Source organism: Nuphar pumila, chromosome 8 (genome assembly GCF_984573655.1).
Source record: "Nuphar pumila chromosome 8, dmNupPumi1.hap1.1, whole genome shotgun sequence".
NCBI lineage: Eukaryota > Viridiplantae > Streptophyta > Magnoliopsida > Nymphaeales > Nymphaeaceae > Nuphar > Nuphar pumila.
This window is the reverse complement of record NC_143256.1, coordinates 102054134-102070817: the sequence shown is the minus strand read 5'-3', so window position 1 is coordinate 102070817 and position 16684 is coordinate 102054134. Positions and strand designations below refer to the sequence as shown.

General features: G+C 35.1%; 2 protein-coding genes across 2 annotated transcripts; both read right to left on the bottom strand.

Moving 5' to 3' along the window:
* Positions 1 to 900: 900 nt before the first annotated feature.
* Positions 901 to 4980, bottom strand: LOC149830083 (GDSL esterase/lipase At4g16230-like). The gene is made up of 4 exons (XM_090015373.1): positions 4606 to 4980; positions 3971 to 4207; positions 1347 to 1593; positions 901 to 1196 (listed from the first exon to the last, which is right to left on the bottom strand). Exons 1-4 carry the CDS (start codon positions 4978 to 4980, stop codon positions 901 to 903), a joined length of 1155 nt encoding a protein of 384 aa, XP_089871499.1.
* A 5379-nt stretch (positions 4981 to 10359) lies between these two features.
* LOC149830082 (uncharacterized) lies at positions 10360 to 11031 on the bottom strand. Its single transcript, XM_090015372.1, has 3 exons — positions 10947 to 11031; positions 10575 to 10759; positions 10360 to 10482 (listed from the first exon to the last, which is right to left on the bottom strand). Exons 1-3 carry the CDS (start codon positions 11029 to 11031, stop codon positions 10411 to 10413), a joined length of 342 nt encoding a protein of 113 aa, XP_089871498.1. The 3' UTR covers positions 10360 to 10410.
* Between the last annotated feature and the right edge of the window lie 5653 nt (positions 11032 to 16684).

Below are 16684 nucleotides of genomic sequence, written 5' to 3'. Positions count from 1 at the left end.
CTTGTAGTGTTTACGAAATGATTATGCGAATCTCTTTTTTATTGAAAGGTTGCAAACTTCTTACAACATATATATCGAACCTCAATAAGTTCTAGGGGCACAAATGTTATAAAAAAATCAAGAATTAGAGATTTTGGATATGCACACACTTGGGCAAATTGTTAAGCATTTCGGGAAGCACACCATTTTCCAACCCCTACTGGCCAATAAGTCCCCATCTTTTCATTAACCCTCTTTAAAAGACCCTAAAGGCTAAGGGTGGCAAAGTAACAATTCTTCCTTCATTCCATAGGCTCTTCTTTTAGTAAAAAAACGGGGATAATTTTTGCAAAAAGAGGCTAAAAAGTATCACCATGTTGAAGTTATCACTGCGTGTCACGGCATCAGTGGTGATTAGGACAGCACTCGCAAGTGTGCCTAGACCAAGAGGACTCTGTTTTTGTCTTGTTATGTGTCGAGCGTATGATGGTCATTTAGTATGGCCATCTACCGTGGTCAATATGTGTCCCTCATCATTGGAGACCATTTATTTTGTCCTAATGGCAGAAAAGGTGGTCCATTTTGCAAAAAGGGCATAAAGCATGGGCATTATTTTATCAAAGCATAATAAGGCTATCGAAGATAATTTTGCAGAATACCTTTAATTTATAATTTTTTTTTAATTATAAAGGTTTTCAGGTACTTTACATAAAACTAGATCTCTTAAAACCTTGCAAATTTTTGTCCTTTGAGAATGTCATGCCTTAAAGAAATATGGTGTGTAGATGTTATTTGGGAGTCATTCTTATCCTCTCTCAAAAAGTGAGATATTATAACAATAACATTATTTGACTCCATACATACTTAACCATGACATCCCCATCCTCATCCTTATTGGGCATATACTTAAAATGCAGCCATCTATTGTACGTCCTTGCCATTGTTCTCCAATGACCATGACTCTGAAATTGAAGCTGAGACCGCAGCATCTGAGGTGAGGTTTGCTAGTTGCAAGATGTTGAAGGGATAAACATCACTTGTGAGGTTTGAGAAAATTGCCTTCAAAGTGATTCTCTCGTACACTCTCTCTGTGGGATGCACGCCATCGAAGAATACGTAATCAGATCTGTTAGAGCACACGCTGCTCTCTTTCAAGCATGCAATGTAATAACTCTCGGCGGACGTTGCGCAGCAGGATGCATTGTCCACCGTATATCCTATTAACATCAAACATCATTATGAAACTCACTAAACCAATTTATGCACAAACTGCTTCATCAAATTACTATATGGTTGCCACAAGGGTTCTGCTCATCTGGTAAGAACAGTTTGTAAAATTACCAAGTTGAGAAAGTGTAGGGCATTACCAAAAGCAGCAGGATCCTCGAGAATTTCATTGAGTAAACCATAGGTATTGACATAGACCACATGTGATCCTGGCATTGCTTGTGTTATACTGTCTATGTTGGCGAGCATGCGATCGTTGAACAACCGAGCTGCATAATTGAAGTCTCCCATGCATCCTGATATTGCCTTCGTTCGGGCTAAGGGGCTGCAGCCGATCACTTGGATACCGAACAGCGCAAACTTTCGAGCGCCCAAATTATAGACCCTCTAAAAACAGTATTGCAACCAATAGAGCCAGCAGTTAGCACTTAATACAACAATTTTTTAAATTATGCCAAAAGGACAGGTTCCGTTTCTAAACTTTTCCAATAAAAAATATTAATCAAAATAAAGATACAACGTAAAGAAATAAAAAGCTGCCAATTTTGAAATAAAACAAAAAACTACTAAAATTGCAATATAATGCTTTTTTTTTTACGTATTGTGATTTACACATAATTATTTCAATAAGGTTGCAAATAAGGTCAGGCCTCACCTGGCCCGATTAGCTAAAGTGTGTGAATCTGTTCTTTTCGTACAATATATAAAAGCAGAAGCAGAGGAATTCGATGCAAAAATTTTGATTCTTTATGATCTTTTTTAAATGACTGTCATACCATGTTCTTTTAATATGTAATTATGAAATTTGTCAAGACATTTGCATTTTTTCACAAAAAACCAAGTGTCACATAGCACTTGTGTAATTTTTTCAAACGATAGTAGTGTCGTTTAAGCAGGTAAAAATAAATTTACATTTTCAAACAATAGAAGTGCCATTTAAGTATGTAAAAATAAAGTTACAGTCTCTCTCTCTCTCATCCTTTTCCTAATAGGTAGCTTGGGTAAATCTTCTAGATTCAAATGATGCCAGTTCTAATGATAGGTTATTAGTTATGACCCTTCTGTTTCTTGGGTTCTCATCACCTTCCCTCTTGAATTGAGATTATGCTTTTAACTAATCCAGGTTATAAAATATGTAGCTATATTTATGTCTATGTGATATTTGTGTCTGTTGTAGAGCTGTTCAGTGGAATTTGTTTAATAGGAAATACACATTGTTGAGTTGCTTTGTTCAAAACCCGATTTTTTTTTCTTTTATCATAAAGTTTTGGCACATTGTACATAACTGTGTGGGGCATGGCCTGTAGGCTTCTTTGGAATCATATAATGAGCTAACTATGCAAGACTGTAAAGTGGTTGATAGGGGTTTGACAAGATCTGTACAAGTTTTGTTAGACCTGTTTTTGAATCAGGTTAAAAATTAGACCTCAAACCTAAATGAGTTTAGTTTGGGCCCAGATCTTATTAAATGTTTAGACCCATATATGTAAAGGGGTTTGAGCATACATTTTTGGGTTTTAAACAAACCTTTTATTATTGGGTATAAAAATTAGATTCCAACTGGAGGTCGCCAGTGTGGCCAGCTGGTGGTTGTGAAATAGTTGAGTTGAAGACGCAGGAACAAAGCCTAGTCTTCCCTTCAAAATCTCTATGTTAGATATGGTTTTTTGGCAATCTTACTGTATGGATGTGATTGGTTCAAAACATATGAATAGACTCTTCGATCAAACTTTTTTGATATGTAAGTATGATTTTATAACATGAAAATTTTCAAAAAATTCACAACCGTTGATTTTTTAACCTTGTAAAATCCTATGTATACATCAACGAAGTTCAATATAATATGTTTTCAACCATGGAGATCACATCTATATGAAATGATTTGCCAAAAACATGTTTAACATTGAGACTTTGAAGGGTGGATCATTTATGAGGGGGACCATCCTCTTCTCGATACATATACAGAAAAACACGTATGATCGAATGCCCAGTCCTCGGAGGCAAGATCAGATGCACGCTACAAGTCCGATTCTGCATTTTTTTATATTTTTTAATTTTTTTGGTCTTTAGTGGTGGGCAGAAAACGCCCTTCAGCGCTAAAGGGCTTTTCCACTGATGGTTTCGCCTGCCGCTAAAGACCTTTTTTGATAAAAAAAATGATGTTTTTTTCACCGCTGATCATGCAGATCATATATATACAGTAGACCGTATCATCAAACACGTGAAGTGTTTGATGATGGTCAGATGACTATCCACCGCTGATCTGCATGATCAGCGGTGGAAAAAACATTGTTTTATAAATAAAATGTCTTTAGCGACAGGCAGAACCGGCACTAAATACACTAGGTGGAAACACCCTTTTAGCGTTGAAGGATGTTTTTTGCCCAGGGTCTTTAGCAGTTGTTGCGCCCGTCACTAACCATTCTACCAGTCTAATATAGAAGTACTTATAGGCCCAACCTGATTAGATAACAGGCAGGACTTAAAAGGTAGAGCAGATCGGGTGTTCTGTCAAATCACTTTAAGAAAGTGATTGGACATCTTCACCATCCATTGCTTGGGCAGTGAGGATTCCCGATCACTTTTCTAAAAACTGATTTGGCAGATCACTTGATCTGCTCTCCCTGAAAGGCGCAGCCTGTTTGCGACGAGAACCCGCCCATATCTGTAGTATAGACTAGTTGGTGCTGGTGATGACAGTTAGGAACAATGAGATTCACAAACATTATCATGAAAAGAGGCAAAAGTAATACTGATTGTGTACCTTGAGCTGTCTGATAAAAACTCCTGTGAGGTATTCGGTGAAGTCTGTCAAAGAGCATTCTATCTCTGAAGGACTTCCATCAAAACACGACTGTTCGTAATCGTTAGCTCCTGAGTTGAAGAAAAACATGGCTTCCGATAGATAGGAAGATAGTTGACTCTCATTCATCTGGGACCTCAGATCAGGCAGTGTGGTATTTTCAAAGTAATTGATTTGTGTGTTCAATGGGATGCTACTCTGCCAAAAGTAATTAAAAAGAAAAAACAAAATTATTAGAAGATGAATATTGTAGGCGGCATTAATTAATCCCCAAAGTTCCTGGCTATAATTTGATCTTTTTTATATGTTCTACTTGTTCAAAGGTGCATAGACAATGTGGTATTATCCACAGAAATGAATATACAAACCTACACAAAAGAAAACAGTTCAGATTTAACTGAAAAAAAAAAACAAAGGCTGTTAGCAATCTATACTTGGTTTTAAGACAAAGATGAGAGAGAGTGAGAGTTTTTATTGCGGTAAACTTTTGGCTATGGTAGGTAAACAAGAATATATATATATATATATATATATATATATATATATATATATATATATATATATATATATATATATATATATATATTGCCACTTACAGTGCTCAAGGTGGTGTCAAGGATCCCGGAACCAGCAGAGCCATAGCAAACACCATGGAGAATCCCTTTGCCCGTTGCATTTGGAGACAAGAAGGGAGGAACAAATTGGGGGAGGCCTAGAAACTGCCCCACGATGTCAGCAGGGTTCCTTGCATTGGTGAACCTGCCGTTGGGACCTCCCATGTCCAATCCGTAAGGGAAATAATCCGCTTTCGATAACGAAGTGGTCAGGTAGATATTATTCCCATTGTCGACAACAGAGTCCCCGAAAACAAACATGGCCTTGAGTTGCTCGTCTGCTCCATGGGATGCCAGAGAGCAACAAGGAAGGAAGGGCAAGAGGAAAGCGACCAAGACAGAGAAGAGCTTCGGCATTTTTGAAGGAGATAGCACTGAACTTTGGATCTCCTGCCCAGTCTTGCAGACCCTTTATAATTTATGCAGGTGAGGAATGAAAGGTAAATGTGGACTATCGTCCTAATAAGACTGTATAGTAAGCAAGCAGTCCACTCCCCCAGTCTTTGGGAGGAGGAAGGATGGGTGGCCAAAATCTTGTGGGTCTCACTTTGTCGAGGAATGAGTGGGAGCGAGTGATGGTTACATTAATGCTCACTTGACAGTTCCACTAAGAGACGGGCTCATGGACTTCGAACCTAACAGTCCTCAGTAGGCACAAAAGGATCTACTACTCGTGCTACAGAATCCATCCGAAGGTCAAGGTGCTGCGCTCTTCTTGTCAAAGGAGAGATAGAGAGAGTTTGTGTCATATCTAACCACCCAAAATTTTTGAGTTGTCATATATACCTAATCCCAAAGATTATGTGCAATCACAATGCACCTGATCTTCCCTCCTAGATAGTTAGGTCGCATTATCCTGATCGAGGTGTCTTGGGTTTGAACCTGACAAGTCATATTAACAAATGCTGCCACGCATCCTTATCACGATTTTTACACTTTTAACGCTACGATTGAATACCATTCTCTCCACCTCATCGATGAGTGTGTAATTTTTGTGATGTCTGATCATAGCTATATTTTTAGAAAAAGATGCATGAAAAAATTTGATGAGTGTGTAATTTTTGTGATGTCTGATCACTTGAATTATCACGATTTTTACACTTTCAACGCTACGATTGAATACCATTCTCTCCACCCCATCGATGAGTGTAATTTTTGTGATGTCTGATCATAGCTATAATTTTAGAAAAAGATGCATGAAAAAAATTTGAAAACCTCACAAGAAATTAAAAGTTGAGAAAGTACAGTTTTGTTTTTGGCTATGCCAAGACCCACCCCCATCACTAATCACATATTGACTGGCATCCGATTGATAAAAACCTTCATGTCATCCCCCTTACCTACTAGAGTACACCCAACTTCGACCTTGCGGCAAAGAACGCCCCTGTGGGTTTCCAACTTGTGACGTCTCATCATCTTGGTGACATTCACTAGTTGCTCCTACCCAATGAGCAAGGCCCTTGTAGGCTGTAAAAATTAAATCCCATTTTAAACTTTTGAAACAATACCCACTCGCACTATCCCCCAGCTTGCCTATCAGAAAGCCCCAAGGGTAGTTCGTGTAGTGGGGTGGAGCCTTGGCTGCTAGACAGGCTGTCAAAGTTTGATTCTAATGGGTTGATTCCCTCTGTGCCCAGCATAGGCCCTGGGAGTGGGGGTCCTAGCCTCAAAGTTTTACGTTGTTGGCACAACGACCACTTGTATGGCAGGCTAGGCCTGTGTGATCATGTCTTTGTCTTGGGTGCACTTTCTTTGGGTTATAACTACAAAAAATCAACTTGCCTATAAAAAAACAAAGTAATATTTTGTTGAATAATTTTTCAAATTGTGACTAAGTTTTCGGCATAATCTGAAAAAGCACTTACATTAAGAAGATTTTCAAAAGTGCATGGGAACTTTGTTATGTTTAAAGAAAGACAATAGAAAATTTATTATTAATTTTGTATCAAATCTTTAATTGAAAAATGACATGTTTTCAAAAAATCTCCATAATTTATCAAATCTGCCAAATGAACAATTATGCAGGTTCTCACTTTTTTTAATGTTTTTATCCCTCGCAGCTGCAAATATTCGATTTCGTGGGTCACAACACTAAAAATTGATGGACCCATGAAACTCATCAAAAAATTTGCATATGAGGTTGCAAAAAATACACAAGCTTGCTTTCTTTATAGTGTCTTTTGTTTGTTTGTTTAATTAGTATAATTACTAATAATATTTTGCTAGATTGTTGAGCAATTGGGCCTTGATGTTCAATTTTTCTGGAACACTTATGCTCATGTAATCATGTTATTCATTGTCTTGAATGAATCTTAAGGTCTATTTTTCTGATAGAATTTCTCCTAATGCCAAACCACCTCCTATCGCTGATGGAACACCAGAGTCAAAGACGTATTTGTTTGCGTTACACAATTAATGTCAATTTTAAAGACCCAGTCGATAGCATTGTCATTGTGTGACCTGATTCAAACAACTTGAGTGTCCTTCATGCTGGTATAGTGGATCTTGATCTTCACAGGTGAGGGCTCTAGTTTTTATTTATTCAATGATGCATAAGCATGAGTGAAATTGCTCAAGTCTTGGCAGGACATAAAACCATTTAAAGTGGATGCACCTTCTTTTACAAAATAAAGTCACTCATACATTTTGCAGTCATTCCATTCTTTTACAAAATGAAGTCACTCATGCATTTTGCGTTCATTTCATTCTTTTACAAAATCAAGTCATTCATTCAATCTGATGCTTTTACCGAAAAAACTCATTGTCGATGAAGTATCATCGATCTTTTTATCGTCGATACTTTTATCGAAAAGAACTCACTGTTGATGAAGTATCGTTGATGTTCTCACCGTCGATGCTTTTATAGAAAAAAACTCACTGTCGATGAAGTGTCATCCATGCTTTTATTGAAAAAACCCTCAGACGCTGAAGTGCCACCTATGCTTTCAAGGTTTATTGCCGTTGGTGAACCGCTGCCAATGAGGAATTGTAGCAAAGCATCAATGTCGTTGGAAGGATTGGGGGACCACCGATTAGGGACCAAAAGAACCCTAGGGTTGCAAAAATATGGCATCAGGATACAAATGAGGGGTTGAAAAATGAAGGATCATATAGAACAAAATTTCACAAGAAAAAGAAATTTCATAGTACATAAAAAATTCACAGTTGCAAGGAGTAAAAGTGTAATGCCCTAGGATTTTCAATCCTTAAAAAATACATAAAAATTTAAAACTTTTTTTTCTTTTTAAATGAACTGCTGAAACCTTTGAAAACTTAGGTTTAAAATCTTGGTCTAGTTAGATTCTTGTATCGACAGTATACAAATCAAAGTATAAAACAAAATCATGCATATTCTATACACGAAGTCCTTTACAAAAATATTCTATTTAATAAACACTTAAGATTTGAAAACAAAAAACCTAAGATTTTTCTGGATCTTGGAAGTTTTGATTAATTGATGTCATTCCTGTACAACATCCACTATGATGCAAGATGTCATGAACTGGAACTTATATTTTTTCATAAAACGAGGTCAAACTTGTGACAGCCTGGTAAGTAAATATCAATTTTATGTGATTTAAAATGTTAAAATATAATTTTGAATATTTAAATTATCACAGATCCATATTTGCATAATGTATTTCAACAGGAAAGCACATGCTTCATGTAAACAATTATGCAAAAAAAATCATAGGTACATGTATTAACAAGACATTTTCATATCAATTTAAATGACAAAGAAGGTTTTTGTTTCGATATTTACCATCCATACGGTTACGTAGGAGATGACATTCACATTCAAACAAATCAATACGAAGGTATATTATTCTAAGGCGGTATGTGACTAAGAAGAATCCTTGCTAAGGTTATGTTAATTTTGTTAAATAATTTGTCATGGATAGGATTAAGTTAGGGATTGTATGGGTTTCTACCCATTTAATGGCATTATGCCTCCTTTCATAGATTTTATGATCTCCCTCCCTTTTTTTTCTTTTGTGGTTTATTGCCCCCAACAATTCTTTTTCCTTTTTCTCGATGAAGTTAGAAAGGATTTTAGGGGTTTGATTCATTTTCGGTTATGGGTTGGGGTTGAAGTTAACTAGGAGCCTTGAGTTTTATTGGGTTGATTTTTTGGTTTATTTATTTATTTATTTTTAGATAACCAGGAAAAAACTGGTGTAGTTATTTATTAGTGGTAACATGGTTGTTTGTTATTTTGTGTTTTCTAGAGAACTAAAATTGAATATTTCTCATAAACCCTTTTTGTCTTACAGATTACTAGTGTGATAGAATTCTGTGAAAAGAAGGAAGACTTGCAACTTCATGTAGTTGTTGAAATCCTTAGTGTGCGCTTTGAGGCATTTTTCTTGTCTTTTTTTTCATCAACATTGTAGTTAAAAGTCTTTGTTCTAACATGCAGATATAATTATCTTTTTTTGGATGGCGTAATGTTATAATATAAACAAAATTCATGCTTGCTGAAGTCTTGATGGATGAGATTGTTGTTGATGATGTGTTTGTGTTTATCGCTTTGTTCAAAGCATTCAATGATTACAACTATTGGAGAAATTTGTTTCTATTCATTTGTTCAGAGCAGGGCAAGTATTCAATTATGTTGAAAGCTATGAAAGTCTTGGGGGGCTTTGGTTCTATCATGTATCATCTTGCTGAGGATGAATCTGGTCCCACATGTCATGTATATTTAATCTGACGAGTCACTTGTGTTGGTTTTCAATTTCTTATGTAAAAACAAGGAAATCAATATCAACCCATTAATCACTCATATTTGTAGACAAGTGCCTTTTTTGGACTTATAGCAGATTGTGTCAAATAATCATCATTATTTGTAGACAATATATTCATGTGCTTGAAGTCACATCATCACTTACCATCCATCTGTTCATCTCATGAATCATCCATATATTCATTGTTCACATTCATACACACATAAGCATTCAAGCATGAAAAAGGAAGCATATCATGACATAGCATATTAGCAAAAATTATGTAATCAAGTTCATCATATACATGTTCTATGCAAGAGAGAAAGCAAAACAAATTGAAACTATAGAGCAGGACGACTTTGGGATGCTTGGCTGTCTCCGACCCCTGGCCTCCTCTAATCCGTTGATAGCATGTGGGTCTCTGCTCGCTGCCATCTAGAACAACTTACATCCCGCAGTGTCCCAGGCCAAAGACGAAATCTATGGCCGCTCTGCTTCACTCTTTATGGTACTGGTGGCTTCCCTCGAGAAGTGGTTGCTCCAAGTGTGAGAAGCTGGATCCCATGAGCCTCTAGCCTCTACTGGTAGAATGCCATTGACACCTTCATCAGTGCATGCAACTCCCCTATCAGTGTCAGCTCTTGTAGGAGAGTTCGCATTTTCTCGCGATGCTCCACTTCTTTGTCTATAAAAGATTTTCATAAAGTCAGTGTCAGAATCTTAAAAAAAATTGTGTTTTGTTCAAAATTTATCTAGCTATAAATAAAAGTGGGTCTATTAGCACAAACAGAGTATGATATTTATATCACTATCCTAAGTGTTAAAGGCCTATATTTTCATTCACAAAGAAAAGAGAGAGAGTTCGCATCCCAAGTTAGCCTGGAGCCATACCAAATCCGCCTGAGAAGTCGCCTGACCCTCATCAAAGGTTGTGTCTCATTCTATTTAAGCCTCCTCTACAGTAGCTCTCAACATTACCACAATGTACCCCAGCTTAATCATTGTCGATGTCAACTTAGCTACAGTACAATGGGGCCTCCTCAAGCTCAGTCTGCATATGCTCCTAGAAGTTGGACCGCTCGAACAAGGTGTCCTCCATACTATTGTTTTGTGCCTGGTACATCTCCCTCTCCTCCTATTAGAAAAAGCAACGTTAAAAGAAAGTTAGCTCAAAGTTGCAAACCTTAAAGAAAATGCAGCAGAAATAAAGGATAATGAGAACACTACCTCAAACTTTTGAGAAGGTTGTTCGGACCATCCATCCTCTGATGCCTGCTCTGGATGAGATACTGGTGGCTCAACCCCTAACTTCTCGTAGGAAACGAAGTTAGTGTCACCCTTTGCTACCTCATCTCCCTCTGTCTGGAACTCATCAAAAGCATCTGATGCCGCTTGCTCTGGGACTAACTCTCCTCATCCTACCTAAGCTTCCTCTAAAACCAATATGCTGCAGAGTGGGCCCATCCACACTAAAGAGTATCAATTCAAATAATTCAAGTCATCCTTAGGCTGCTCCCACAGTACCCCTGAAAGCACCTGATCTCTCTAAGCCTCCCAAGCAAGCTCTACAGACCACATCTTCTCAGCCCTTGTCTCAACCCAAGCAGTAATGAACAATCTCTGCTACCCCAATCGGGATAATAAGACTCTCTGATTCTGTCGAAGAGAAATACACATAAGCCATGGTCTAGAACTATAGCAACCCCAAGGACTACTCTTTATCCCAAGTGTAGGGCCTCCATATCACCTTAATGCAAGAAGATAAGTCAAGGGCAGAAGAAAATAAAAACAGAGTCCAAAAGAAAGAAAGGAAAACAAAATTTTCATGCATGGGAATGGTCCAAGGAATCAAGTGCTTGCCTAAGGGCCGACTGACTATGCTCAACCCTCTTATGTCACAATTGTGGGTTGAATTTTATTAGATTTTTTATTTGAATTTGAATTTGAATTTAAATGTGAATCTCAAGTTAATTTAAATTTTATTTGAAATTTAATTTCAATTTGAAGGGAATTTCATTTGAGATTTAATTTCAATTTGAATTTGAGTTTCAATTTGATTTGAATTAAAAGTGAATTTGAATTTAGATTTAATTACATATCAATTTGGATTTAGAAATTTATTTAGATTTGGATTGGATGTGGATTTAACTTAAATAAAATTTGGATTTAATTGAGATTTGAAATTCAATTTAAGAATTTAATTGGAATTAGAATTTAGTAATTAAATAAGAAAGTTAGTCCAAGAGGGTGGGACACCCCTCTATGTGGGCCTTCCTACTTAACCAATATCCCCTATGTGGTTCTCTAGATCAATGGTTTTAGTTTTTGGTTTTCAGCTTTTGAGGTAGGTGCACTCTTACTATGGGTATATGTATGATGCTACAGAGCTTGATCATGCTAGGATATGATTCTCAGATGCATATATATATATATGCTATGATTAATGTTAGGATTGATGTTATACAGTCCATGGAATATTAAGATCTGCAAAACTATTTTTGCAAAAATCATTTTTAGAAGTTGCAGTACAAATCAAGTGTTCTTTTAAAAAATCATTTTAGATGAATCTTGATCTATGTTTTGTATTAGATTTAATCATGTATAGCATGTATTAGATTAGGTTTATGTTAGATCTAATATTGGTTGTTCATAACCGATTTAAAATCCAAGAATAAGATCTATCTTTATGAAACCGATTCTTTTTTAGAGAAATCATGTTTTCCTACAAAATTACATTGGATCCTGCAGTTGATTTATATTATCAATTTGATCTTTGTGATTCTGTTATGCTTAGAAGTCTATATATGTATATGATGTATTTTAGTTTAACTAAAATTATGATATGCATGTTTATGGTGTTTTCTTTATGAAAAGTATGAAATTCTTTTTTTGTTTATTGAAAATGCATGTTCTGTTATTTCTATTTTGACCAGTGTTAAAGAAATTTATTGTTTTCCAAAATGAAAAACCCAAATTTTTTTAAATTTTAGAGAGATGTTTCAGATATGCAGGAGAAGTCTATAAAAAAATTGGGTTGGTTTGGAGTACGAGTTGAGAGCTTTGACTTCTACAAGATAGCATAAAATTTCTATCCTGACAGAAATTTTATGGAAGCTGCATGTTTTTGTTGATTTTACTGATCTCAAACTATTTAAGATTTAAGGCCAATATTTTTATGTGTTTATACATTAAAAACACACGATAAAAATCTTGTGCATTGATTCATTATTGTTTCATAATTAAAAATCATGAAATTCTGTTATAAAACCTAAAATTTATAGAATACACCTAGTTTAAGAACAAAAATAGACTGAAGTGGGTGAATTTTAATTCTCTGCTATGATGAAGTTTAAACCTAATTTTTCTTGGAGATTATGTCTGACATAATAAGCTAACTACATTAAAAATTATAGAATTTATTTTATTCTGTAAATTTATTGTCTGATGATTCTTCGGACAGACCGAACCGGACAGGTCTGTTTTGTCAACATGTTATACTGAATTATGAGTTGGACTTAGACCCAAGTTTTAAAATAAGAATTGGATCCAGTCCCATACTGTGATAACATACCTGTAACCCGCCTACAATTTCTAACCAAAAACTAAAATGATTGTTTCTATTGTATTTTGACTTTTTTTAATAAAAGGTTCTTGTCGTTGGTTGTCTCTTTTTGGAACTTAGTTCTAATATGCTAATATATGCTCGTGCTTGCGCTCAGGCAAGCCTCCTAGTGCTCAATCTAGTTAGAGCAATGACATCGATAAGGATCGTCTGACTAAATATGCTCATTTTCTATCGATTGAGATCAATCAGAGTTTGGAGAGCATGTCAGAGTTGTATATCAACGAAATAGTCAGATTATATAGTGTAAGATGTTCGATCGAGTTTGATCGAGTTCCATATTTTATGTGACAAATTTAGAATCAGTTACAGTGAGCCTTGGGTACCAGATTGAAGTTCAACACAATATTTCATCCATAGACCAATTAAAAAATTGAGAGAACGATTCAGACTCTCTAGGATATACTCAGAGCATGCGCGTTGGAGTGATAAAGATATTGGGATAGGCATGTGAAGCATGCAGAGTTCTTATATAATAATAGTTATCATGTCAGTATCGATATGATCCCTTACGAAGCTCTATGTAGTAGGTTGTGTAGATATTCTGTGTATTGGGATAACATTGGTGCTAGGATAATTGAATCCATGGAGGTTATTAAAAACATCATAGACCAGGTTTATTTGATTCGCCAAAAGTTGCTAGCAGCACAGAGCTGACAAAAGAGTTATGTTGATCAAAGGCATAGAGATCTGAGTTTTGCCATCATCTTTATTCGGATATTGCCTTCGAAGAGTGTTTTCAAGTTCGGAAATAAGAAAAAACTGAGTCCTTGGTACTTTGGACTTTTTGAGATCCTTTAGTAGATTGGTAAGTCGGCGTATCGAGTGACACTACTGTCCCAATACTCTCACATCCATAATGTCTTTCATGTCTCAATATTGAGAAAGTATATACTAGATGCCTCGCATGTTATTCAGTACTAGGAGGTTAATGTAAGAGGACCTGTTGATAGAGGAGATTGTGGACCGTCGAGAAAAGGTGCTTCAGGGTAAGACAATTTCATTAGTGAAAGTGTGTTGGCAACATCACAAATTAAAGGAGTGTACCTAAGAACCTAAGAATGACAATCGCAAGCAATATCTATATTTATTCGGTACATTTTAATTTTGTGGATGAAATTCTTTTAAGGGGCTAGGAATATAATACTTAAATTTTTTTGGTATTTTTAAAAATTAATTTAATTAAATAAATAACAAATTTTAATGTTAATAATTTAATAATATATTTAATTCATAACATTTAAATAATTAATAGAATAGATTATCATGTTAGATTGGTGGAGAGAACCCTAGTTTATGTAACGCCTCAAGATTTTAAACCCAAAAAATATGAAAAATTTAAAACTTTTGTTTAGAAAGGATCAACGAAAACTTTCTTAAATTTTTGGTCAAAACCTTGGTTGGGTTACAGAACGATCAATCTCAATAATGCTGAATTTAAGGCAAATAACATTTAGCAAAATAATTTTATTCTATAGATAGTAATTTACAAAAATCTGAAATAATAGTAATGTTTTCCAAAACAACTAGTGAAGTGTATCTAAAAACTCAGTTCCTAGAAAAGAAAAATGATCGCCTTTATATATGACGCCGCCTCAGCTGCCGGCAACCACTCCGTATCAGCTACTCAGTACCGAAAATAGGTTTAGTAGAGGATCAGAACAACCCCTAGTAGGAATACAATAACAAAACATACTTGCATAGAAACATGTATACATGAAATGACAGTCTTCTCATGTAAACAAGCAATTAACAGTGCAAATAAATAACAGTTCAATATCTTATGCAATAATCTTTCTTATGCATGACTTACCAATGTACGCGAAACAATCATCATAGGCATGGATAACTTATAATTTTTTTTATTATATTTTCTTTCTTATATGGTACATGTCATGCTTCATTATATGCACAATACATTTTTTGTTCCTCTTTAATAACTCTTTGTGGGTACAATATAGATATACATATTAGAGAATTGGCCCAAGAGTATATTCAGTCAACTTGTATTTTATTGTCCTTGCCTTGCACTTGTCCCGTAATTTTTTAGTTAATATTTTAATAAATAAAGATAATTTTTTATGTCTTAAAGATTTTTAGGTATTCAAATTTGTATTGACAGTAAAGTTGATTATGTTTATTCACTCTGAAATTAATCACAAATAAGTTGAAATTTTAACTAAAAGTTAAAATGAAATTTGAATTTAATTCAGGGTCAATTTCATATAAATTAGAATTTAAATAAAATTTGAATTTAAATAAAATTTGAATTTAGATTTGAAAATGATTACAAGTGAATTTAGATATGGTATGTGGAGTTGGATCCATATTGGGTTTGAAAATTTATGAGATTTGGAATTGGTAAGAAATATAAGGTTCAAAATTTTAAATTAAGAATTCAAGATTTTAGCTAAATAAATAAAGCTTAATTAAATATCAACTAAATCAAACCAAAAGGGTGGGCCCACACCCCCTTGGCTGGACATTCTTTCCAAAACTTTAATTTTTTTTTAATCTCATAAGAAGAAAAAACAAGAAAAAATTTAGGTTTTGCTTGTTAACTTGCTTTGTGGGTACGCACACGCTTCGATATTGTAGCAGACCGAGATCACATAAGGGTTTGTTATGCTTTCATTAAATAACCTGAGTGACTAGCTATATGAATACTTAGAGATGATGGTTCGTGACTGAGAGAGTAATCCTCAATGACAAAAATTAGAATATGATGTATCCCAAGACTTTTGCAGATGATATTGATCTACCACCTAGGATACATTTATAGTCTTGCCCCCCTAACTCCATGGACTAGGAACCGGGTGAGACGCTTAGCTTTCACAAGAACAAAAATGTTCCACGGTGCTTATACCATCTACCCTCTCCAAGGTAGACCACGGGTCTGATAACATACATCATCTTTCACGTATACCGAGAACCCAAAAAAACCAATAACATATATTGTCTTCTAGGTATACCTAGAATCATGTAACTTATGTTATGTGTGCATGTATTAATTTATTTATTTCTTGGTGCGAGTAATAGCACCTCAAGGGATTATTATAACCTCAAACCCACACTCGGGGTGATCTAAGTGTATACATATCAAACCTAGTGCACATAAGACTCTGTGATATTTTTTTTACACAAAATCATAGGCTTATATACGAGCCGAGCACTTGTGCATTCAATATTTAATTTTATAAGTTTAGGTGTACGTATTGTACCCCATTGGTCATTTTCAACCACATGACCAATTTCAAGTAAAACACATAGGTATATGCATCACAATGCAATCATGGCATGTCATACAAAATTTCATAAGTGTTCATAATGGAACCACATACTCAGTTTTTAGTTTTTGCATAATCATGACCTGAAATTTTCATAATTATGTAATTATCAAGAATATGCATTTAACAACATGCAGTCCATACACTGAGCATGGTCATGACATTCATATGAGAATCACATACTAAATTTACATATGAAGAAAATAGCATTCTTGATATCTCATTCTTTTGCAAAGCTCAGTAATAGTATAACATTCTTTTCATGTGCATGCGATAGAGATTGCATTTTTGTGAAAACATACACATGCACACTCATTCCAATAACATAATGGTTAGAACAATAAAATAAACATTCATTTATCATTTTACAAGGTTTCCAAATGGAACAACCATCTCTGATCAATATACAATGATACATTTTTGAGGAT